Source organism: Thamnophis elegans, chromosome 3, assembly GCF_009769535.1.
Source record: "Thamnophis elegans isolate rThaEle1 chromosome 3, rThaEle1.pri, whole genome shotgun sequence".
Classification (NCBI taxonomy): domain Eukaryota; kingdom Metazoa; phylum Chordata; class Lepidosauria; order Squamata; family Colubridae; genus Thamnophis; species Thamnophis elegans.
The window spans coordinates 50,330,363-50,357,326 of NC_045543.1; the positions used below are offsets into that span (position 1 = coordinate 50,330,363).

Genomic DNA, 26,964 nt, shown 5'->3' on the forward strand with positions numbered 1-26,964 from the left:
AGTCTTGTCTTACTGTACTTAGTTTGATGAAGCGTTGCAGATTTGCACTGCATAATTATCTATTGTGATTCCCAAATGTTTTTAAACTACAGTTCTCAGTTTTGCATCTGCTCAATTCTTAACTGAGGTTCACAATGATTGGGATAGGATGATACCCCAAAGTTTTTCAGCTCCTCTCTATTTTATTTTAACAGTGCTGAATAAAATACTTGGTATTTCTTTTTATTTAAAAATATATTTTAAAACATAAAGGAAATATTTTTTGAATATATTTAAATAGAAATGTTTACGTATATAAAGGTAAAGGTTCCCCGCGCACATATGAGCTAGTCATTCCTGACTCTAGGGGGCAGTGCTCATCTCTGTTTCAAAGCTGAAAAGCCAGCACTGTCCAAAGATGTCTCTGTGGTCATGTCGCCAGCATGACTAAATGCCAAAGGTGCATGGAACGTTGTTCCCTTCCACCAAAGTGTTCCCTATTTTTCTACTTGCATTTTTACATGTTTTTGAACTGCTAGGTTGGCAGAAGCTGGGACAAGTAATGAGAGCTCACTCTGTTATATGGCATTAGGGATTCAAACCACCGAATTGCCAACATTTCTGATCGACAAGCTCAGTGTCTTAGCCACTGAGCCACCGCGTCCCATTTATGTATATATTTCTATTGTTTACATATATATTTAAATAGAAATATTGAGGTTGTACACAGGAATGGATCAGGAGGTGGGCGGAGTCATTCCTTGATGCTTAGAGGAATGTGCCAGAGGCTGGTGATGAATTGTAATGAAGGAGAAGGAGATGGCCTTGTTCATGAAGAAAGAAGTAAACAGATGATTATGAGAAGAAATGTAATACAGAGATGGGGGAATGAAGTGATTAGGGAATTATGAATGGCTAGCAGACAGAAAAGATGGGATTGGAGGAGTATAAGGGTGTGCTATTAAGAGGGATGTGGTAGAGGAGAAAGGCAGCTGAAGTGTGTTCCTGTGTACACTGCATTGTGGGAATAGTAAAACAGGTGAGACTTCTAAGTACACTTTTACCGCTACTCTTGGAAGAGATGGCACTATTCGGGAAGCCATATCTGGATAGAACTGAGAATATGGAGTCATATTCTCTTGTCTCAAACAAAGAAAGCACCAGTTATTAATCTTTGTGCTGCCTGGACTGGGCACAAGCACACTCTATGGGTAAAAAATAAGGAGGGAAAGGAACCCAATTACTTGGATTCCTAATCCTTGAGTGAGATCCAGATAGATTGTGGGTAAGTGTTTGGATGAGGGAATGTCAGCATTTATGGGTGGCTTTTTAAAATGATTTTTAACATTGACTGCTTTAAAAACTGAGATGGAAAATACAATTTGGTCCCTACCTAGCATCTTACTCTACTAACATGTTATGAAATAATTACATTTCTGGTATTTGACAACATGATAGTCTATAATTCATTCACCCAAGTGCATCATTTGTCTTCCTGAACTGAAAAGTCACCGCCACACGAACATTTTACCCTTACAATGATTGTATACAGATGTAACATTCCATGTAATAATTGATCTGTTGTTGATCAGTATATTTATGTTGCAGTTTTTCTAGAGTGGCCAAGCATTTTGTGAACTAACTGTAAAAATGAAAAAGGTTCCCAATGAATTCACATTCTCATCAGAACTTGATTTTATTTATCTGTATTTATAATTCTCAGTGTGGTCCATTGACAACTCAGAAGTAACTGGTTCTCCAAATTTCTTTGGAGAAGAAAGGAAGTGTCTTGGAAGCAGTTATTCCCTTTCCCAATGGAAAACAAAAATTGCTACCAGTATTCACCGTCATAATCTAATTCTAAAAAGCAAATAAATTTGTCTTCCAATATGGAGGGAAAATATTTTTAAAGGGTTTTTTTCCACCTTTCCTCCCACCTCCTCTCTTTCACCTTCACTTTCCCATCAGTTGCCCAGGAACCTGATCCAGATAAATTTTACGCAGTTTTAAACCTGATTCATTTTTTATCATGAGAAGTGGTGCACCATCAACATACCTATTAAGGGAACTGAATCTGATGTGGCAGGCATTATTTCTGCTACAAGGAGCATAAAAACCGTCAAGGACAGAAGAACAGTTATACCTATAACAAAATTGTGAAAGAGACAAAAAGTGAAGCGGGACTGAAGTCATGCATGTTTTCCACTTTAAAGGTCATTAAATAAAGTGTACCTTCCATTTATTAGATGGATAGGCAGTATCTCTAGATTAAGAGAAATGTGTGCTGTAGAAAGTTTTTAAAAAGTGTTCTGGACATCATGAAAGCATTACTATTCTAAAATAATTTGAATAACAACATATTTTTCCAATTAATCTGCTTTCTTCTTTTGAATGCAGATTTCCCCAATTTTGAGCAGGGCCAACTGGCAGGAGAAACAGCCTCATGGTGATCCCCATACATAGCTTCACACTGCAGGTAACACAGTGGTAGGATGCAACTGAATTAACAACCAGTTCGGTGAGTGTGTGCTTTGCCCATGTATGTGTGCTTTGTATGAGTGCTTGCACATGCAGTGTTCAAAACCCACCCATTTTAAGCTTTAAAACTTACCTTCTATGTCAGCACCGGTGAGTAAAACAGCTGACGCGCAGCAATCTGCTGTGCTGCGCAAATCAGCTGAGCTAAAAAACAGGGAAATATAGGACAGGAAGGGGTGGGAGTGGGTGGGCAGGGCCAACCACTCACCGGAACTACCGGTTCGCCCGAACCGGTCCAAACCAGCTGAATCCACCCCTGAGGTAAGATTGAAAAAAAGGCTAGAAGGTAAGATTTGGACTAAGATAGTAGAATTCTAGATTCTGGATGAATATATGAGCATAATTAAAGTAAATGCTTCACTCTGTGTAGGAGATCAGCATAGTAAAAGACAGTAATGCTGAAAGGCTCTCTCTTATGTTTTGGCTTAATTAATACATTGAAGGATATTTGTATACATAATCCAAAACACAAATCATCCCTGCAGAGGTATAGGCTTTTCTATGCATTTAAACTGTGCATTGTCTTAGTCCTTACCCAAAGATATTTTCTCTCCAGAGTCAGCTGGAAGTAAGAAAACAAGCAATGCTAAGCCTGATATAAGGACGCAGGGAATCAGTAAGTTCAACCCATAGTAAAGGGTGCGACGGCGCATTGTAACAGTGTAAGTCACATCTGGATATGGCTCTTTGCAACACTCATAGTACAGCTCATTCCTTTTGCCTGGGACACCTGCACAGAAGCAAATTGAAAATATAATAAGAGTAGAAATATGCAATTTCATTCTCAAAGCAACTGAAAAGTCAACACTCTTACTAATTGAGGGCAGTCAGGGATCTAGACCTTACTTATGCAATCTAATGTCTTCAGATATACTGAATTTAGTGGTTATCAATTATGAAAGTTGAAGTCTAATATACCATGAGAACACTAGGTTGAGAAAGGCTGGTTTACACTCTTCTTTTCTATTAAGGTGTTAAGTCAGTTCAGGTAATGGTAAAATCATGGTTTGCAAAAAATAGTCATGATTCCTGATGATATCTGAATTTATAATGTTTTGAGCTGAGGCAGCAAACTTGAATTTAGACTTCAAGATTGGAAGGCAGTTTGTAGTCATGAAGGGTTTGCATGACTTAAATTTGAGTTGTAATTCATATACTTTATTTCCTTCCTATCAACTGTTTATTTATATCTCTCATCTAACCTTTGCATTCCCTTAGATGTACATCTTAAGTATTAAATCAATTCCCAGTTTAGGAACAAGAGAAGAAGAGCCCATCAGAATCTACCATTCATTATGTAGATTATCAGGTATCCCATATCACATCACTTTGATTATTTTACTCTTTTACTACTTCTTAGAGAAAGTTTGGAGAAGCTGTGGTCCTACAGAAATAGCTGAACTACAATTCTCAGTAGTGTTCAACAGCTATTTGTGAGAAATGCTGAAAAAGGAATTTCAGAATATCCAAAGAGCCAAAGCTTATTTAATGCTTCTATCCCATTCATTTTCAGGAATTCTTGTGAACACCGTAATATTCTAGGAAATAATGTATGATTACCATCTCTGGATAAATATTTAGCTTTGTCACGGCACTAATTTTACTCTAAGGGCATATGATGGTCACACTGAAAAATCCATATAAATCTATTAAGCAGCCCAAACATATCTAGTGAAGAATTAGTCAATGTTTCTTTAAAAAATATTATCTAAGCATATACTGTAGCCATTACTCTTCTGAACAGCTTCATTATGGAACTGTAAGGTATAATTGACTATTCTTCAATCTCTCTATCAAATTGCAAAGAGCAATCAACCATTATTACAATGTTTAGTGATTGAGGTTTTAGGTCTCAAGCTATTTATAGGACAGCAGATGGAAATTATTTTCATTGTTGCCTTTGCATAGAGCCAATGCTACTTCTGTTTTTAGTGGTTCTTTCAGCATCCTTCTTTACATTTTTTAAAATATATAATTTTCATCCAAACTATGGATTAAGCAAGCCTAAAGGACATGGCTGGAAAAGTTCAACAGCCTTGACAGAAACAGATGTGCAGTATGAACATCAACTCTGAAAGGGCAAATATGGGGAAGTTCTGAAGCATAGTCTTAAAAAGTTGTGATGTTACCAGTCAGCCTTTTTAAAAAATGCATGCTACAAAAAGCTCTGCAGCTTTGGGGGGAGCGGGGAATCAACCAAACATCAGCTTTCAGTGTGAGCAAGAAATATATAAATATGCAGGCTCTCATAACAAGAAAAACATTTTCTCTCTTCCTCCAGGCAGAGCTGAATTTAGCCATAAACTAAACAAGCTACAGCTTAAGACGTCAATGTCTGAAGGGGGCCTCCAATATTTCAGATTTTCATTTGTCCTGATTTTATTGCAATTTCACATATGAAAGCCTCCATAAATTAAGCTCTCCTGTATGGCTCATATGGCACTTTCTAGTTTGATTAGATTATGCCTTATTTCAGTATGCGTTCACACTTTCTATAAACATATGGAGGTCTTTCTCCATCCCACCCTGGGATTGTTATGCATCTTGGCAGCACTCTTGCCATGTTTACTTGCGTTATATTCTCCAGTTGTCCCTGATAAATACAGTCCATAGCTTAGAGCCTCACTTTGTTTAAATCCAATCCTGGCTCTGGGCAACAGCTCTGATAAGTGAAGGATTAAATTCCGGGATTTTGTTATCACTGGAAATAACTTTTGCGGCATACATCCACTGCTGTCACAGTCGATCAGCTGTAGGAACAGCGTAGATTTCTTAGGCCCACCTCCAAGCCTATGCATATTTTACATAAGCTGACAGAAGAAATGTTTTGAAATAAAATATGCAAGTTCTTAGGGGTTCAGTTCTTAGGGTGTCGGAAAACTGAAATTGTAGTCTGAGCTGAAGCCACAGAGGAATCAAATAGGGGCAATATACTATCGCTGTCAAGCAAGACATCTCAGATATGTCAGTGCAAGGACCCCTTTTGCAACTCTCTTTTCTTAAAAATAAAAACTGTGAAAAAGAGGACAAAAAGTACACAGTTTGCAAGGAGGGAGGACCTCTTTCTCTTAAGATTGGCTGATCTACAATTTAAAACAGTTAGTCCCTTTTTACAATTGATCTACAATTATCCTAAACTTGACCTACTTTGCTTCATTCTCTCAAACAAAAAAGTGCAGGTCCTAGGAATGGTATTACTTGGTGGCAGTGTATGAGTGAATCAATATTTATATTACACATGCTATGGAAATACACTGAAGCATGGCTAGAGTAGCATCACAGAAAGAGATATATAATCCTTCATTAACAGGATTTTAAGAAAATCTTGATCTGGATTCATTAAGCTTCTTTAAGAAATTCAACATACCTACTAAATCCCATTCACCATTTGATATATAGTTAGAAACATCAGCTTCGAGCATTTGCAGATCAAGCAGCCAACCATTGTGTGTCCATGAACCAAATTTCAAATTGCATTTCTGCACATCAAAAGGAAACCAGCGGACATCAATGTAACATGTGCTTTTCAAGATGCCTGCAAGGAAAGACAACCTTAAATTGACGAAAACAAGGGTAAAATGGGATGAAATTGCATTTATATACATTTATGTATATTTACACCCCACATTAAAGGGGCTGATGGTTTTAAAGTGTGTCCCAAACTCATCTGCTAATAAATTAAATCTGTAATTTTAAATCCTAGCTGCTTAAATCTTTGGAGGAGAGCGCAATAAATGTAAAGTTAACAAAAAAAATATCTTGAGCAGAGTTTTCCAATCTTGGCAACTTTAAGACATGTAGATTTAAACTCCCAGAATTCTGGGACTTGAAGTCCACACGTCTTAAAATTGTCAAGGCTGACGAAAGATGGCGAACCTATAGCACTTGTGCACACAGACCAATGTCTCCGGGCATGCCTGGTGTCACCTGTTGCTCTTCCGGCTTCCGGCACGCACATGTGTGCCAGCCAGCTGGTCTTTGCATGTGCATGCACACCAGAAACTGAAAGACCAGATGACCGGCATACATGAGCACACTGGAAACTGAAAGTTCAGCTTTCCAGTGTGCGCATGCGCACCAAGGAACTGTTGTTCTGTTTTCTGGTGCTCCCGTGTGTTCACACTGGGGAGCTGCTCTTCCAGTTTTCAGTACTCCCCTGTGTGTGCACCCTCCCATTTTGGCATTCGGTGCCAAAAAGGTTCTACAACAGTGTTCTAGAGCAGGGGTCGGCAAACTTAAATACTCAAAGAGCCATTTGGACCCGTTTCCCACAGAAAAGAAAACACCGGGAGCCACAAAGATCCTAACCAGAAGCCCCCCTGTTCAATTCTGGAACTGATCGGAAATTCAGTTCCCCCACCATAGGGTCTCCTCCTAGCACGGCATACTTTTTCTTCTACCTATCATAACCGAAAGCCCTATCAATTGTGGAGACAACTGGGAACCCCACCCTTGCCATAGAATCTTCTCCTGGTGCACTGTCCTTCTCTCCCCTCCACCCCCCATCGGAAGCTCCTCTCAAAATTGTGGTGCCAACCAGTGACAGAGCCGCAGCAGAGGGAGGAAAGAGCCACATGTGGCTCCAGAGCCGCAGTTTGCTGACCCCTGCTCTTGAGTATCAGTAATGCTCAAAGCAGCTTTGCTTCCAATGTACAGATCTCACATTCTTCTCCATAGTAGCATGTATTGACGTGAAGACTGTATATTATCCATTTCAGCCTCAGCAAAAACAGCTGAATTGCTAGCTGTGGAAGTTATTCATACTGTGAAACTAATGTTCTCACTTCAGTGCCTCACATTTTCTGGCCACTGGGACATTTCCAAAAGGTTTTTTGAGGACGGCCCACAGGACATTTAGCTTTTTGGTGTTTTAAGTTTGTTAGTTTAATGTATGAGTTTACAGGTAGGTTCATTTTCAAATAATGTTTTTTCAAGTGCTGTGGGTGGGAGTGAAAAATTCATAGTAACCTGTTATATCCCATGTCTGGAAGTATCAGATTGGTCTTCTGATAGCACCTTATTTCCCACATGAGAGAAATGCTGGGGTCTCAGAGATTTTGTTTTTCCTGACTCAGAATAATTTATCACTCAGGACGACAGAAAGTATCATCAATGTTTCTACTCTACTTTCATACTTATTGATCTTAAAACCTAATAATACCCATTCTTGGTGATTGTCATCAAAATGCAAGCTGACATGAAAAACATCATAAAAAATAAACTTACTGCTTGCTAGGATTAATGCAGAAAACTTAAAGAGTTATGTTTGAATACTTTTTTAAAAGGAATAATTGTTTTTTTACAGGTGAAGTAAAATTTGACCCAGAGTTCTCATATAGTGTAGAACAACAGAGTTGGAAAGGACCTTGGAGGTCTTCTAGTCCAATCCCCTGCTTAGGCAGGAAACCCTACACCATTTCAGACAAATGGTTATCCAACATCTTCTTAAAAACTTCCAGTGTTGGAGCATTCACAACTTTTAGAAGCAAGTTGTTCCACTAATTATTATAGACACTTGGTTCTAACTGTCAGGAAATTTCTTCTCGGTTCTAGGTTTGCTCTCTCCTTGATTAGCTTCCACCCATTGCTTCTTGTCCTGCCCTCGGGTGCTTTGGAGAATAGTTTGTCTCCCTCTTCTTTGTAACAGCCACTGAGATATTGGAACATTACTATCATGTCTCCCTTGTCCTTCTTTTCATTAAAGTCATGGTGTCCATGATTTGCAGAACAGCAAACGTTGATCTATATCTTTAAATCAAGATGTACAGTACTGAAGAATATCACAGTTAAAGATAGCTAACATGCACGAATCATTGCTACCATGGAACAGAGTGCTGTTTGTCCCCAAGTAATGTGGGGTCATTGCATCCTAGCAATGCAGCATTGCTTACTTTCTATGCCCAATATGCCCAATAACGGCACAGGTGTTCCCTTAGCCGAGCTCCATACCGCAGGTGAATCTACTGAAAGAAAATTGCTTAGGAGAGTTTGGCTGCATAAAGGTAAGCGATACACTGTGGCAGTGGGATTAAATATCCTTTACTCCATTTGCATTTAAATTGCATTACATAATGCTTTATATAATTGAAGCATGTCTTGGTTCAAAGTACATAAATCTGTCAACACCCAGAATAGTTTCGTCCTCTGTGAAAACTGTGGCAAGATATTTGTTCAATAAACTTCAGTGGAAGATTTCAAACTTTAGTGATAAACCATGAGCAGAGTGCCCTACCTTAACTGTTTGAAACTGCATTTATAATGCTTAAAACAAAATAACAAATGCACACATTTTAGAGCGATATGAATTTTGAATTATCTTTTTTTTTAAAGTAACACCGTAGCTAAATATTCTCTTCGGATTTATATCAGCTTCTTAACATCTTTTTCTGCAATAAAATGTTCTCTCTAATTTTGCTTTTCCCTAAGGACTGTCTGCCCTGACATAAATACTTCATGTCTAACCAGCAATTAATATTTATCACACATTCTTTGCCACTTAATTATTTCATCTTTCGCTGACTAAAAATAAAAGCAGAAGGGAAAAATAATCACTGAGATATCTCCAAAATGCTTGACATAAAACATAGAGCTCTATAACACTGCGGTCTATTCAAGACTTAAATTGACTTTGTCATGAAATGCCGGGGCTCAGCAAACAGGAGATATGGTTAAAGTTTTTCCCTTCCTACAGAAATGAAGTCGGGAATGTACATCCCTCTTTCCACAAGAGGACAGAAAACCCTTTTTCCTGATGGGAAGGAAATTAAATTTTAGGCTGTTTACAAAAACGCCAGCACAATATTTCCAGCATGGGCACAAGACATTGAACTAGCCTTCCAGTTCAGATAAGTTTTTCCCTCCGTGATATCGCTCATGTTCAGTGGGCAGATGGGATCTTGTTTTTTTATTGCCTCCCTCCTGTCACCATTAGGTTGAAATTTTTACAAATCGGGTAGGTGGTGGCAGGGCTAGCTGACCTCAGCTGGAATTGGAAGCTAAGCAAAATCGTCCCTGGTTGATACTTGGATCTGTGAATTCCAGGGCTGCCAGCCAACAGTAGTGTGGTGGGGGGGGGGGGCTGTTGTTGAAATTTTCAGTGTGAGAAATGGATAGAGGCAATTGAAAGGTGGGAATAAAAGCTTAACTCTTGCTAGCATCCCTGCAACAGTTCTAATTCAGATCATATGAAACCATATTGCTGAGGAAAACTGGAACACAAAATCACTGCTCGTGATATACCTGTTCACCTGCTTTGATGTAAAGGTTTGATAGATCATTGTATGATTTCATACTTTGCAACCTAATGAAACAAAGGAAAGAGAAGAAGAGAGAGGAGGACAGGGAGGGAGGGAGAGAGAGAGAGAGAAGCTACTTCGAAAAGGTGTTCAAAGGGACTGTGTTACTTTTAGTGTGTCCTTAATGTGTTCCTTATGTGTACATTCTGTTTAGATCATTCAAAGCAACCATTTGCTCTTTTACCTGAGAATAAATCCTATTGAACAAAGATAAGTAGATATGGACAAGCCTGCTTGGCACCTTCATGTTTTTTTCTCCACAAAAGCAACCTGGGGACATGGGCATAGTATACTGCTAATATAAATTGTAATGATGGAAATCCTGCCGTGTTTACAAAAGTTATGCCTGATAGTTGGGTACTTAGAAATTTTACCCCTATTCACAAGCAAGAATTTTTTGTGTGTGTGCAGCAGTAATGGACAGAATATTCTAATAATACAGACATACCCAAAACATTCTAATCTATAGTATATTCACAGATATTCCTTCCTTCCTGAAGAATTAATTTAAACACTTAGGTTAAAAACTTTCTTACCTGGAGGTATATACTGACATGATCCCGAATAGTTTACCAAAACATTTGTATGAAATGTTGCATCAAATCTTTCATCTGCACTATAAAATGCATCAGAAACAATTAAGCATAGGTTAGAAAAACATAGAAAAATAATAAGACCATAATAGCTATTATCATTTGAGTCCTTTTACTAAAAATATCAATTTTAGCAGAACTATCAGAATGCATATGTAGTGAAGTAGGGAATATAAATTATAAATCACATGGTTCAACTATAAACATATAATTTCCAATTCATTATTAGACTTTAGTTCTGCAGTGTGTAGCAATTAGATGAATAAGCTTAAACCACTATATTACTCAATTAAAACTTCAGAAGATTAATTAATGAAAGTCCTTTTTTTCCCCTCCATGGCTGGGAGTTGATGGCACTTTTGTGTTGCTTTCTTAAAATACTTTTCCCTATGGTACACCGAAACATTAATCCAAAATTCAAAATGACAATTATAAAATGTTTCATAATAATAGTATTTGCTTACACCCTACCTTTAACCCTATCAAGCAACATCTGCCTATCCTAATTCCTTGGGGAGGATTTAGTAAGGAGGATGAAAAAGTCAGATGTAGTCTTTACATCTGGTTGACAGTGCAACCAACCATAATAATGATAACAAAATTAACTCTTCTAGTTTATAGTAGCTCTCAAAAGAGAATGCTGTCCTCTCTTAACTAATGGTCATCTGAGATCTGCAAATAACAGATCTAAAAAATGAAAAATGAATTCTATTCATTTACCAATGCTGTCAAGTTTAAGTTAAGTTTACTAAAATGTGTATTTTAATGCCTTCATTTAAGATACAGGTAGTCCTAGATTTACAACAGTTTACTTAGTGGCTGTTCAAAGTTGCAATGGCGCTGAAAAAGTGAATTATAACCATTTTTCAGAGTTACGACAGTTCCAGCATCAGCTCCATGATCATGTGATCAAAATTCAGATGTTTGGGAACTGATTCACATTTATAAACTTTGCTGTGTCCCAAGGTCACGGGATCAACTTTTGCGACCTTCTGACAAGCAAAGTCAATGAATTCACTGAACAAACCAGGTTACTAATTTATCAATTGCAGTGACTCACTTAACAACTGAAGCAAGAAAGGTCATAAAATGGGACAAATTCACTTAACAAATGTCTCACTTAACAATAGAAATTTTGGGCTTATTTGTGGTTGTAAGTTGAGGACTACCTGTATAATCTTTAGTTAAGAATCACACAGTTTTTATTTGATTTGGTGTCTTTTTATTATCACAAAGAATAGCCTAGAGTAGCTTAGCACAGCATAGCACTCCAAAGATGTTTGTAGTGATTCTTTGATCTACAAGTGCTTTCCATCTTCAGCTCTCTATCTCTCAATTGCCTCTCCACTCCTCTCTCATCAAGACACCATAGTTTGCCTGTTTCCAGACCTTTGCTGAGCCTTTGCTTTAATTTTCTGCAGCTTGTCTTTCTTTTACTTTGATATCTCAGATGCCCATTGCTGTGCTGACAGTCTTTCCCTTTTTGTCTAACAGATGAAAAGCATTCTAATAATTTGTTCTGTAAGTAGCTGAATATTCTGTTCCATTAAACCAGTCTAGCCAATTTAAAACAGGATTCACCCCACCCCACAGAAAGATTTTGGACAAGGGAAATATTCTCAATATTTGTTGCTTTCTCTTTTTAAGTATTGAATGAAATGGGCTCAGCCACAACAGCCTCTAATGTACTCATGGTCAGCTCTGAATGGGGCAAGAACCAAAGAATTTGATAACTGTGTCGACCATTACTAATGATCATATCTAGTGCTGGTCAGCAATGTTCTGATCAACCCTGATAAGCTTTGGCATGAATTAAAGTAGAGATGCTTGAGATCCAGCCTGCCTAGAGGAACATCTTAGTCTTTGAGATGTTCACAATTAGACAGTGGATGTATACCACTCTCCAACTGTTGTTCCTCTTCACTTGATATTTGGGGGCAGGTTGGCAAAAGGGGAGGGTGACTTCAAGTTTAAAAGTCTAATCTACTTTTAAAGCCCACCAAGTTAATGGTTGTCATGTGTTTTGTAGTAATTAAGTCCACAGGTTACATGTGCCTTAGAAGGAAAATAATTTATCATATTGAATTATTTGATTAGATGACCTTGAGTAACCAGAATACTATTCTGCAGGTTTTTAAAAATCACTTCATACATGATTGTCTTACCTGTTGTACAGAAGAATATCTGGCACCCAAATCTGATCAGCTGGAAATCTCAAATTCTGAACTCCTGGATATTCATACTGATCCCATGACAAATATGCATCGACCCAGTACTATGGAGAAATATATACTGTATATTTATTAGAGCACCTTAAATGCTGTCACTATATAAAATAATATGAGGAATCAGTCCGATCATCCCAGGGCCAGGTTTATCTATGATGAGATATATTGTATATCATTTTTTATAGATGGAATTGCCAATGACCTACAGAAAACGATGATGGAAGATATTTGGATTCACAGGGGAGACTAGATATGCCACAATAGTTTTAGTAATTGACTTATATGCAGAGCATTTCTGTTTCAAAACCTTTTTTAAAAAATTACTGTTTTTCATAATGTAAAACTACCTACTTTTCTGCTCAGCTTTTTTTTTTTCAATAAATCAATTGCCGCTCTGTTTCATCATTGTTCTGATTGCTTAATATACTGTATATACTCGAGTATAAGCCTAGTTTTTCAGCCCACTTTTTGGGCTGAAAAAAGCCGCCTCGGCTTATACTCGAGTCAGTGAAAAACTTGCCCGAAATGGAGGAGAAAAAGGGGCGGGGCCATGCCGCTGGGTGACACTCGTGAATGGCCCAGTGCCCCTGTGAGTTTCCCCTCCCTCTGTGTCAGTTTGCCGCGCAGCGCGCACCGCACCATCCCCCCTCCTCACGTTCTAATGTAATGCAGGGCTGTCTTACGATTCCCCTTCCTCCCCCTCCTGCCGCTCTGCAACGATGTCCCACCTCCTCCTTGTTATGGCAAGCAGCCACATAGCGATGTCCCACCTCCTCTGGTACAGTGATCCAATGATAGGAATCACTGTGCCATGTGTCATAGGAGGCGGGACATCGCTCCCGCGGCTGCACGGGACATCATCATCACAGCGGGACATCAGCATCATGAGGTGAGTGAAGTATTTCATTGAATACACCGCTAGTTTACTGTTTTTCTTTGAAATAAATATTCAAAAACATTATTGGTATCTATTTTTATTTTTGAAATTTACCGGTAGCTGCTGCATTTCCCACCCTAGGCTTATACTCGAGTCAATAACTTTTCCAGTTTTTTGTGGTAAAATTAGGTGCCTCGGCTTATATTCGGGTCGGCCTATACTCGAGTATATACGGTAGTGAAAGAAAGAAAAACAGTAATTCTGAAGAAATGACAGAAAGTACCATGATAGTAACTGCTTCCTGCCTACAGATAGGAAGGCAAGTTGGCATGATACAGCCTCAGGGAAATTTCCAGTAGGAGAGCATGGTAAACTGCAGCTCATACAGACTCTTCTAAACTAGTGTTTTTCCAAACTTGGCAACTTTAAAATTTGTAGACTTCAACTCCCAGAATTCCCCAATCAGCATGCTAGGGAATTTTGGGACTTGGAAGTTCACATATCTTAAAAGTTGCCAAGTTTGAAAAAACATTCTTCTAGTGTAGTAATATGCAATAACACTGAATACAACTGTTAGGTTAGTATTGGGAAGATTATGGGGTAGGGTAGAGGTATAGCAGTCACCCAAAATGACAATCAGAGGATTTGATTTATTTGTAATTGCTAGTAGGATCTACCCAGTGGTGGGATTCAAATAATTTAACAACTGGTTTTCTGCCCTAATTATTTCTTCCAACAACCAGTTCACCAAAATGGTCGTAAAATTAACAACTGGTTCTCCTGAAGTGATGAGAACTGGCTGGATCCCACCACTGGATCTACCAGATGATACCACATTCTGCATTTCTCTGCCAGTATGCCTTATTAGCAACATCCACATTAATAATAAATATAGGGAGCAGTAGAGGGTAATGTTGGGCCTACTAAATTAGAGGACTAGAGGAGGGACAAATTGCAGTGTTCAGTTTTCAGCACAAATTGAAGTTTAGCTTCAACATTAATGTGGATCAAATCTCTTCCATAAATTACTCAGCTTTCTCTGAAATCCAATAAAGCCAAACTATTAATTTCTCTATACTAAAAATGATAACTAACATAAACTCTAAATAGGAAGGATTTATTTTCTGCTTCAGACAATCTTTTCTCCATCTGGAGAATCTGTTAAATTCAGCCAGTGGCTCACCTAGAATAAAGGAAAATTACTCACCATCTGTAACCATGCATTTGTTATCAAGACCTGGTTCTTTTCATCCTTAAAAAAATAGGAAAAAAAATAATTTAAATGAGCAGTTTTCTTAATTATTTATAAATCAATGGTTTTAAAAGATAGGCTCAGAAGAATTCAGATGGAGTACAGGTAGAGACATTCAAATAGGCTTATTACGGACTGGTTTTATTGCTCTAATTATTACAAACTTGGCAGATGAGGAATTGACTCATTGTTTATATATTAACTGTCTGTAATATTCCTTAAGAGTGGCAAAATTCTGCACAGCTCCTGATTCTTTTAGCAGTGTTTGAAAAATTCATTGGCAATATATTTTAAATTTATAAATATTATTCCGCTTGTAAGCTTCAAGTCCAAAAGTAGATCATCTTTAACTCTTTAAGATGAATTGGTAGCCAACTGGGAAATGGTCTTCCACTTCTATAATCCCAGCAACTAATATAAAATAGATAAACTTAGAGATACGGATGCTTTTCATAAATATTATACATTATGATTCTTTCCCCCCATTTTTATTTGTACAATTGTTCTATAACTACTATATTTACCGTTGCATTTGATTTGTTATATATACAATGACAGTAATGAAAAGTATTCCTTCAATTAATGAGATTATTTTCTTAGGATATTAAGAAAAATAAATGTTATTAAAATCACACACTTTTAATACAGTGTGGGTATCTGTTCTATACAAGTGAGGTCTGTACCCCAGTTGCTATTGCTTCCCTTCTTTCATAAGTAATGTACTTTTAACCATATATAAGAACTGACACTTTGAGAATGAATGTCACAATGAACAAATGTAACCCGCAGACCAGAGGTGGTATTCAGCCGGTTCGGACCGGTTCTAGTGAACCGGTAGTGGGGGGGGAAAAAAATTTTAACGAAAATTTTGAAAAAAAAAACTTTTACAAATATTTACTTCCCTCCCCCCCCAAAAAAAACCCCTCCAACCTCCCCCCCCGACTTCCCAAAACCAATAGATCTTTAACAAAAACATTCTAAAATAAGCTTTAAAAAAGTTAATATCATCTTTCATTTGAGCTTTAACTCCTCCTTGCTAGGCTAGCTCTAAACAAATTATATCATTCCTTGTTTCTTTAGTCATAAGCTATCTGAAATTTCTTAGTCCCATATTTATTTTGAGTATAGTTAATCCATCTTCTCCAGTCCAGTTTATATCTCTCGTTTGAATGGTCCTTGAGATATGCAGATATTTTAGCCATCTCAGCTAGGTTTGTTACTTTCAATGTCTATTCTTGAATAGTAGGCAAGTCTTCCTTCTTCCAGTATTGCGCCACCAACAATCTAGCTGCAGTTATTAAATGCAAAATCAGGTTAATCTCTACAACTGTACAATCAGTAATTATACTTAACAAAAATAACTGAGGGGTAAACTTTATCCTTTTTTAAAGAACATTTTGCATAATCCACCATATTTTTATCCAAAATGCTTTAACCTTTTTACAAGTCCACCATATATGAAAGTAAGTAGCATCAGCACAGTCACATCTCCAGCATTTAGGTTGTAAATTCGGATACATAGAGACCAGTTTTTTAGGATCTAGATGCCATCTATAAAACATCTTATAAAAGTTTTCTCTCAAATTTTGGGCTTGTGTAAACTTTACATTTCTTACCCAGATCTTTTCCCATGTATCCAACATTATTGGTTCTTCAAAATTTTGGGCCCACTTTATCATATAGTCTTTAACTAATTCTGTTTCCGAATCCATTTCTATTAATGCATTATATAGTCTCTTTACATGCATTGAACTTTGATTTCTGATTTGTTTTAGTAAATTATCCTCGTCTTTTCCATCTGGCCTGCAACTGCCCATACTGAAACCATGTTTGAATTACCTTTTCCTCTTTTAGTACATTCATGGGTTTTAATTGTAGTTCTTATCTACCTTTTTATTATATAGCAAGTAAGCATGCCAGCCATATACCAAATCATGCCTTTCGATATTAAGTATTCTATTATCTGTTAAGTTAATTCAGTCACTAATTACCGATAAAACTACTGCTTCATAATATAGTTTTAAATTGGGTAATTTCAAACCTCCTCTCTCACACACATCTTACATTATTTTTAGTTTCATTCTCGGCTTCTTCCCTACCCATACAAATTTATTAATGCCCTTCTGCCATTCTAGCAAATTCACATCTTTTTTAAGTATTGGTATCATTTGAAAAAAAAATAATTAGGTAGAATATTCATTTTCACTGCTGGTATCCTTCCCAGCAAAGATTATTGTAATTTCTCCCAATTTTTCATCTCTGTCTGTATGCTATGCCATAGTGGTTCATAATTATACTTATATAGCTTCCCATTTGAAGTTGAAATATATACTCCTAAATATTTGACCTTTTTAACTATTTCACATCCTGTCATTCCTTCTAAGTCTTCCCTTTGTTTAGTACTCATATTTGTACCTAGCATCTCTGTTTTCCCTAAATTTATTTTAAATCCAGACACTTGGCCATATTGATTAATCATATTCATTAAAACCTTACTAGATTCCTGTGGTTGGGTTAATGTTATAACCAAGTCATCCGCGAAAGCACGTACTCTATATTCTTGATGCCTAATCTTGACTCCCTGTAAATCATCTGAACCCCGAGGTTTTATTCAACAATAGTTCCAAAGTTATGATAAATAATAATGGGGATAAGGGACAACCCTGCCTTGTACCTTTCTTGATTTTAAATGAAGCTGTTAAGCTTCCATTGACTATGATTTGAGCTGTTTGTTCCTGATATATTGCTTTAATTGATTGTAAAAAATGCTCTCCTATTTGCATTTTTTGCATTATTTTCAATAAAAAGTGCCAATTCACTCGATCAAAGGCTTTCTCGGCATCTAGAAATATAAGCGCAGCAGGAATTTGATTACTCTTTCCCAAATATTCCAGTATATTAACAATTTGTCTTACATTACTTCTCATTTATCTCCCTTGTATAAAACCTGTTTGATCATTATGAATCAATTGCTGAATAACCAACATTAACCTATTCGCTAGTATTTTAGTAAAATTTTTATAATCTATATTAAGTAATGATATAGGTCTGTAATTTTTTGGTTGAGTAAGATCTTGATCCTCTTTTGGTATCAGGGATATAAAGGCTATCTTCCAAGATGGAGGTACCTTCCCTTCCATTTGGATCTTATTGAATAATTCCTTGAGAGGTTCTACCATTTCTAATTGGAAATTTTGGTAATAAGCTGATGTCAGGCCATCTGTACCCGGTGCTTTCCCTACCTTTAACTGTTTAATTACCTGGAGAATTTCTCCCGAAGTTATTGGTTGATTCAATCTCTCCCTCTGCTCGTCTTTAACTATAGGTATCTTTTCTTTATCCAGGTATCTAGCTATATCTAAACCTTGTATTTTATCATTCATGTACAATCCTGTAAAAAATTCATGAAAGGCCTTTTGGATCTCATCCTGTTGATACACTTCCTTCCCTTTATAATGTAGTTTCAATATATTACGAGATTTCTGTTTTTTCCTAGTCAAATATGCTAACCATCTACCAGATTTATTTACATTACAAAAAGTGTTATGTTTTGCATATAGCAAGTTAGTAGCCACCTGGTCTGACATCAGCATATTAAATTGCTCTCTTAATAAAGTAATTGCTTCTTTAACCTTCTTGTCTCCTGGTTTTAGTATTAACTCCTGTTCTCTCTTCCTGATTTCGTCTTCTAGTTCAATTCTCTTTTCCCCCTGTTTACATCTATGTAACCTATTTAAATTTATCAGAACTCCTCACATGTACGCTTTACTTGCGTCCCAAACCATTTCCATAGATGTACCCTTATTCATATTAAAAACAAAATATTCTCTTAACATTTTTTTACATTCATTAATATTTTTCTCATATCTAAATAAGTTTTCATTCAATCTCCAAGTTCTTCTTGCTTGCATCCCAAATTCCAACTCCATCCAAACCGGATTGTGATCTGATAAGGCTCTGGAACATATCTTCATCTTCTTTACCCTAGAAAGCAAATCATTGGTTGTTAGTATAAAGTCAATCCTAGAAAAGGATTGGTGTCTATCGGAAAAAAATGTAAAGTTGTATTCTTCTGCATTCCTTTCTCGACAGATGTCTCTCAGTTCAAAATCGTCCATCATATCGAAAAAGGACTTAGGTAATTTCGCTCGCATTTGGATATTTTGCTGGAGACCCTTCTGGTCTTTCTTGGTATCCATAACACGGTTCCAGTCGCCCAATAATATGCAAGATCTATAGTCCCAATGTACTAACTTAGTATGGAGCGTTTTATAAAATTTATCCTGTTGTTGATTGGGAGCATATATTCCAATTAGAAGTATCCTTTTCCCTTCTAATACCAGTTCTATTGCAATATATCTTCCTTGAGAGTCTGCTTCAATTAATTTGGCTTTCATGTCCTTTCTTAAGTAAATAACTATACCATTTTTCTTCTCAGGAGCAGAGGCTATAAAGTGTTGTCCAAGTCTTGTATTAATCAAGTATTTCTGATCAGTTGCTCTAATATGAGTTTCTTGCAGGCAAATTATGTCATTCTTAAATTGTTTCAGATAATTATTTATTTTCTTCCTTTTCTGTGGGGAATTTAAACCATTAATGTTCCAGGTTAAGAACTTAGTTGTCATCTTTAGCTCCCTGAAGCTTTTTAAGAGCTATCTGGAAATCCTGAAGTTTCATTTTCAGCCTGGCTCCACCCACTGCTTCTGAACTAAGACCTGTGGCTTCTTGGACGGTAACATGTGTTTGTTGTGAGGCTTGTTGCTTTTTTAACTCTTGTTCCATTGCCTCGTAATCATGCGGGTTTGTCTTTGCTCCTTGGCTCCTTGTAGCTCTGAAAGAGGAAGTTGATCCAGCCTTGATGATCCTTGGGTGGCTAGCTGTCTATCCTGTCCTTCTTGTTCTTTTTCTCTGTGTCCAGGGGGGGGGGGATGTCCAGCCTTCAATATATTATTATAAAAATCTCGAGCCTTCCATACTGAATTAAGACGATATCTTTGCCCCTGGTAGGTAACTGCAAGTCCGACTGGTGCCTCCCATCTGAACTGTAGTTGACGATTTTTGAGCTCATCGACTAAGAAGGCATAGTCTTTTCTCAATCTCAACATTTTAGATGGTATTTCCTTCAAAACAGTCACCTCCTGACACCCAATTTGAAGCTTAGTTTTGTAAGACTCTTGCAATATCAAATTCCTCATATCTCTTGGGAGTTGCTTTTGTCTGGCAAGCCAGGAGTTAACACGATATATCTTAGAGTTTAGAGTTTAGAGTTTATTCAATTTGTAGGCCGCCCTATTCCCCGAAGGGACTCAGGGCGGCTGAACAAAGCCAAGGGAGGGGAAATTACAAAAAGTAAGACAAAGACAATCAGACAATACGAACAATTTAAAAGCACAACAGACACAGCAAATTCGAGTAGGGGGGGGGGGGAACTCAACCCCAGGCTTGCTGGGACAGCCAGGTCTTCACGGCCATCCAGAAGGCCTGAAGGGTGGAGAGGGTCCGAATCTCCATGGGGAGTTCGTTCCAAAGGGCCGGGGCAGCCACAGAGAAGGCCCTCCTCCGAGTAGTCGCCAGCCGACATTGGCTGGCAGATGGAATACGGAGGAGGCCTAATCTGTGGGATCGAATGGGTCTGTGGGAGGTAATCGGCAGAAGGCGGTCTCTCAAGTACCCAGGTCCAATACCATGTAGGGCTTTATAAGTAATAACTAGCACCCTGAAGCGTATCCGGAGACCAATAGGTAGCCAGTGCAGCTCGCGAAGGATAGGTGTAATGTGGGTGTACCGGAGTGCACCCACAATTGCTCGCGTGGCTGCATTCTGGACCAGCTGGAGTCTCCGAACATTCTTCAAGGGCTGCCCCATGTAGAGCGCATTGCAGTAGTCCAGTCTTGAGGTCACGAGGGCATGAGTGACTGTTGTAAGATCCTCCCGGTTCAGGTAGGGATGCAATTGGTGCACCAGGCGGACCTGGGCAAACGCCCCCCTGGTCACAGCCGACAAATGGTGATCTAAAGTCAGCTGTGGGTCCAGATGGACTCCAAAATTGCGAACCCTGTCTGAGGGGCATATAATTTCACCCCCCAGCCTGAGAGATGGAATACTAAGCCAATTTGTGGGAGGAAAAAACACAAGTCACTCAGTCTTGTCAGGATTGAGAGCCAGTCTGTTCACCCCCATCCAGACCCTCACATCCTCCAGGCACTGGCACATCACGTCAACTGCTTCACTGAGTTGGCACGGGGCAGACAGATACAATTGAGTATCGTCCACATATTGGTGGTATCCTATCCCGTGCCGTTGGATGATCTCTCCCAGCGGCTTCATGTAAATGTTGAACAGGAGGGCGGACAGGACCGACCCCTGCGGCACCCCATAATTAAGGGGCCTAGGGGTCGACCTCTGTCCTCCAACCAACACCGACTGCGACCTGCCCGAGAGGTAGGAGGAGAACCACCAAAAAACGGTGCCTCCCACCCCCACCTCTCGCAACCGCCACAGCAGGATACCATGGTCGATGGTATCGAAGGACGCTGAGAGGTCCAGGAGAACCAGAACGGAGGCACGGCCCCCATCTCTGGCTCTCCAGAGATCATCGGTCAGTGCGACCAAAGCAGTTTCCGTGCTGTAGCCAGGCCTGAAACCAGATTGGAAGGTGTCTAGATAATCGGTTTCCTTCAAGGACCGACGGAGCTGAGAGGCCACCACTTTCTCAACAACCTTCCCAACAAAGGGGAGGTTGGAGACTGGACAATAGTTATTTAAAACGGCTGGATCCAGGGACAGTCTCTTCAGTAGGGGCCTCACCACCGCCTCCTTTAAAGGGGGGGGAAAGACCCTTCCCGGAGAGACGCGGTCACAATCGCCTGGATCCAGCCCTGTGTCACCTCCCTGCTGTTCGCGACCAGCCAGGAGGGATATGGGTCCAGTACACGTGGAGGCACTCACTGCTCTGATGGCCTTGTCCACTTCCTCAGGGGTAACAGACTGAAAATCAATCCAACGATGGCGCTCAAGACCCTCCCTCAGTACCTCGGCTGGCTCTGCGCAATTGGAGTCCAGGTTTGCCCGAAGCCGAGCCACTTTATTCGCGAGGAATTGGACAAACTCCTCAGCCTTACCTTGCAAGGGAGTGCCCGTATCTCTCCCTTTAAGGAGGGAATGGGCTATCCCAAACAAGACGGCTGGGCGTGACTCAGCGGAAGCTATCAGAGCAGCAATATGAGTTCTTTTTGATGTCCGGATAGCCCGGAGGTAGGCTCTGATGCAAGATTTTAATGAGGCTCGGTCTGACACGGACTTACTGGCTCTCCAGCAGCACTCTAGGCGTCTCTTTTGGCGCTTCATCTCCCGGAGTTCCTCAGTAAACCAAGGAGCCCTCCTGGATCCACTGCCGTGGATCGGCCATAGAGGCACAATCCAGTTAAGGGCCCCTGCCGCCGCCGAGTTCCAAGCAGCGACCAGAGTCCCAACCGAATTGCGGGCGAGAGTATCAGGTATAACACCAAGCGCCGTCTGAAAGCCCAGAGGGTCCATAAGGCACCTGGGGTGGAACCACCTAATCGGTTCCTCCTCCCTACAGTGGGGGATTGGCCTCGAAAGTCAAGCCTCAGTAGGCAGTGGTCCGACCACGACAGGGGCAGGATCTCAATGCCCCTCAGACCAAGATCACAACTCCACTGCTCCGAGAGGAATACGAGATCAAGTGTGTGACCCGCTGAGTGGGTCGGGTCCCGAATTACTTGGGTCAAGCCCATGGCTGTCATGAAAGCCATGAACTCCTGCGCCCCATCAGAGTGCTCAACGAGCAAAGGCAAGTTGAAATCCCCCAGCACCATAAACCTGGGAAACTCAACTGCCAGCTCGGCTACTGACTCGAGGAGCGAGGGGAGAGCTGCTGCAACGCTGTTGGGAGGCAGGTACGTTAGCAGCATGTCCACTTGACCCCCAGGATCCAACCTCACCAGCAAGGACTCACACCCAACAAGCTCCGGAGCAGGGATCCTACGAGGAACTAACGACTCTCGGATAACAACGGCCACTCCCCCACCCCTTCACTGGGGTCGTGGCTGGTGAAGCACCTGAAAACCCTCTAGGCACATTTCGGTGAGGGGGGCTCCTCCCTCCGGGCCCAGCCAGGTTTCAGTAATACATGCCAGGTCTGCCCCCTCGTCTAAAATTAAGTCCTGGATGAGGGGAGCCTTGTGAATCACAGACCTGGCATTTAGCAACAGCAGTCTGAGACCATGGCCCTGACTACTCACGCCATCTGGCCTTGGAGTGGGACTAATAGGGCCGGAAGGAAGGATCTCTGTAACATAGCGAACCCTCCTTCCCCGGTAATGGCTCGCCCTAAAGTCCCTGCCATATCTGCCCCTCCCAGTTAGGACCGTAATGCTCCGGCCCACTCCCACGTCCATAAGGCCCCCACCCTCCCCTTCAGCGATCGACATCCCTGGCAAGCCCTTCGAACCATACATTCTAAGGCTGGGGTTGAACCAGGTCCCCCTAACACTTCTGCAGAGCACTCAGTGTAGGAGGTACCCAGTTATAGTCCCAGCCCTCTCAGGCGTACACAATCATACAACAGACACTCCCCCACAAGAATTTAAAAACACAAATACAACTATATAATAAAAAGTGGGCACATACATACAACACAGTCATACCCACAATCATACCCCAAGCAGTACGGAGCACTGTGCAAGTGTGTTAGCAAGCAATAATATAAAGAGGAGAGAGAACTGCTCCATTCCTCTCTCTCCTCTATGTCCCGGCGAGACGTCCTCGGCCACCAGATCAAAAGTCAGTGGTGTATAAGGCGGCCGTACGTAGGCAAGGATAAGATGTAAAAGTCTAGTGTTCATAAGCGGCAACTGTTCAGTCTCACCCTTCCAAAGAAGGTCAGCAGGCCGTGTGCCTAAAAGTCTCCTTCCTGAAGCTGAAGGGCCCCAATCTGGGGGGCCAAAGTCTGAAACTGGCCTGAGCCACTCTAGTAGAGGAGGAGGAGAGCGCTGATGTTTTCGAAACCCAGTCCTCGCCACTGCGGCCGCCATCCTCTATCGCTCCCACTCCCAACCCAACCCCAGCCCTACTCCTAACCTAATCACTAATCTAAACTAATCTAACACTAACCTACACCCTACACCCTAATAACCCTAATAACCCAACACCAACCTAATCTAATCCTACATTAGCCCAGCCCTAGCCCAGCCCTAACCCCACCTCAAGCCCCAACCCTAGCCCTACTTCCTGCCACTATCAATCTCCTCCGCACCCCCAGGTGCAACCAACTGCTGCCCTCGTAACTATTTCTAAATATCTAACTATAACTACTTATACCTATAACTAACTATATCTAACTATGCCTATCTTACCTAAATCTATAACTAACCAGAGCAACGGCAGGCAGCAGACCGGAGGGGAAGAGCAGATGTTACAGGCAGGACATCAGGCCCAGGCCAAGGCAGAGGGGAGTCAAAGCGGCTAGGGAGATGGCAAAGGCTTCCTAATGGCTGGGGCGGGAGGCAAGGAGCAATGTCCGGAGGAGGCTACGATGACATGGGCCTCGGAATCTGGGACGCAGGCTTATACTGCTCAGAGCGCCATCCTCTTCCTCGCCCGAGCAACCACACCAGTCAGCTAAAAACAGCCAGGTCTTTTCCAGGGGCCGCAGGAGCAAGGCAACAGATAGCAAGGCGAGTAGAAATAGAACCAAAGGGGGGCGGCTACAGAGGCGGCAAACACAGTCCGCCGCCCACGATCTCAGTACTGCTGCTGACGACCCCCTTCTTCAAAGTTGAAATTAAGTCCCTCAGGGCTCACCAGTCATTCGGCTCAATCAGGCTGGCCAGGGGGGAGGAGGCGTTCAAGATGTAAACAAAACGCTGTGAATCAGAGTTGAAACTAAGTCCCTCAGGGCTCACCAGTCATTCAGCTCATTCAAGCTGGCCATTGTCAATTTGCCATTCAAGATTCCCTCCTGGCCTTCCCATCAATTGATCAAAGGCTTCTGAGAAGATCTGCTTCAAATTTTCTTGATTTTTCTCTTGAAGGCCTCTTATCCTTAAGGCAAATTCCATCTGTCTATACTGCAGCATTATAATTTCATTTTCTGCATCGCCAACCTTTTGTTGAACCACATCCGTTTTCGTTATCAGATTAATATTAGAATCACTAAGATCTTCTAATCTATCTTCAATTCCCAAGACATAACCCGATAGGCAATTAAAAGCCACAAGAAAATCGTCTCTAATTTGCTGGATCCAAGTCTGAACCGACTCCATAAGCTCTTCTGCCAATTCTTTATGAGCAGCAGATATCTCTTCCTTTATTTTAATTTCCATCGCAGCTGCATGATTTTTTAAAGCCTCAGCTAATTCTTTTTGCAAAATTTCTCAGGTCAAAGGCTCCCCTACAGGAGTAGGGGGGGAGTAGTGACTGTAATTTAGTTCCAGGAGCCGGCGAATTTCCAGCCAATTTCTTAGACGTGTTGGGGGGGATTTTTGCTGCTTGGAAGCCATTCCAAATTTAATCTTCTCCACCCAATTAGTAAATCCAGGCAAGCTGCTTATCCAGCAATTACTATTTAGTTTGGTAAATCACTTCTGTTTTAGTGATCTTTAAAATGTTCTGAGCTCCATAGAAATGTCGTCAGAGCCTGATCCCTCCTACAGAGCTATTCGCCATTTTCTGTGTATTTCTAGCAAGTAAATTATCAGAAGGAATTCTTTTAAAAAATGGAGTTAAAGATTTATACATACAATTAGAAGTTCACCAGTATTAGTTCTGCCTGCTTTGAAATCAGTAATAAATCAGTCTTTGAGCTGAGGATGGCCGTGTGCCTTCATTCTGCAAAAAAGGCAGAAGAGGTTCTTGACACGGAGAAATCACTATGCTGCCAGGCAGTTCCCACTTCCCATCCCAGATTTATGTTCTGGGGGGGGGGGTGTAATTGGAGTGCTGCCCAAACATAGCTAGCTCGCCTTCTTCTCCTTGGCCCGGAGAAGAGGTAATCAAACTGCCAAACAGTTGATGGATACTGTTTAGACAGTTTAACACAGCCAAGAATCCAGAGCTGTTAAAAACAACAATCCCCTCAGGCCCTGCCCAACTGGAAGTCCTGGTAGAGAAAATTTTGAATAGTTCAAAGAACTGGCAAATATGCCTCTGGTTGGCCCTGCTCTCCTGCCCCTGGCTTCCCTGTCCTATATTCCCTAGTTTTTTTTTAGCTCAGCTGATTCGCATGGCAGAGTGAATTGCCATGCCTCAGGTGAGCTAAAACACAGCTTAGCTCACCAGCACTGACATCGAGGGAGGTCTTTGAGTGTTACATGTGTGCGTGCAAAGTGCAAGCACACACAAAGCACTCTCTTATAGAGCCAATAGGAAAAGATTTGGAATCCCACTGCTGCCGCAGAGAATATCATTGAGTAGAACATAGAGATGTGCTTCTATCAATAGGTGCAGTTTTGCTTCATGGAACACTAAATGACATTTCTTTCCCCAAGCATCTGCTTTAGAAGTTGCCCCAATCTTCCAAGTAAGTTTTGAGAGCCCAGGTTGTTGAGATAGAATGGGAGGAGAGAAATAGTTCAGTACCAAGAGGGGAAATCTACAAGCATGACATTGGATTTCATTTAGATAACTACATCTAGCTCCCAGCATGATCAGCTAGAAGGGGGAGGGGGAAGAAGAAAAATCAATTACAATTCCTACAAACTATAATTAAATATATGTAAGTATATTGTTCATTTGGAGTGTGTCAGCTTTTCTCTATTACAGAATCCAGTCAATGTTTATTAAATCCTTACCTAGAGGTTATTACACCATGACATTGAGATAAACAAACCAGGAAAGAAACAAAAATGAAATCAACAGCATAGGAGCAGCATAAAAATGAAATCCCATATATAATCAGCAACCAGCTGGCCCTTCTGGCATAATGCCATCAACTGCCCTTCAACCCTTTGTACCCAGATCAGATCCTCAAACCATTCTTGGAGGGCATCCAAAAAGAGACCACAATGTCACAACTCTGGACTGTATTTGCTGTAGAGGTCCGTGGCCCAATCTGTGGCCCCTCTCCAAGACCCCCACAATGGCCATCACTATGGCCCATTGTGAGGTGTACAAATGGCCAAATCGGTCCATATGTTCTATTACGTGACCCAAGAAAATGGCTACTTTGTCTGGGTTACCA

The 26,964-nt window shown here is 40.5% G+C and overlaps 1 protein-coding gene across 1 annotated transcript in view; it reads right to left on the bottom strand.

Moving 5' to 3' along the window:
* Positions 1 to 26,964, bottom strand: part of LOC116505296 (neuronal acetylcholine receptor subunit alpha-7-like) — a 108,406-nt gene that overhangs the window by 22,656 nt on the left and 58,786 nt on the right. Inside the window, exons 3-8 of the mRNA XM_032212459.1 lie at positions 14,718 to 14,762; positions 12,571 to 12,680; positions 10,349 to 10,428; positions 5,885 to 6,052; positions 3,053 to 3,247; positions 2,036 to 2,122 (exon numbers count right to left, since the gene is read on the bottom strand). Coding sequence (XP_032068350.1) covers positions 2,036 to 2,122; positions 3,053 to 3,247; positions 5,885 to 6,052; positions 10,349 to 10,428; positions 12,571 to 12,680; positions 14,718 to 14,762 — 685 coding nt within the window. The remainder of the gene's footprint in view (positions 1 to 2,035; positions 2,123 to 3,052; positions 3,248 to 5,884; positions 6,053 to 10,348; positions 10,429 to 12,570; positions 12,681 to 14,717; positions 14,763 to 26,964) is intronic.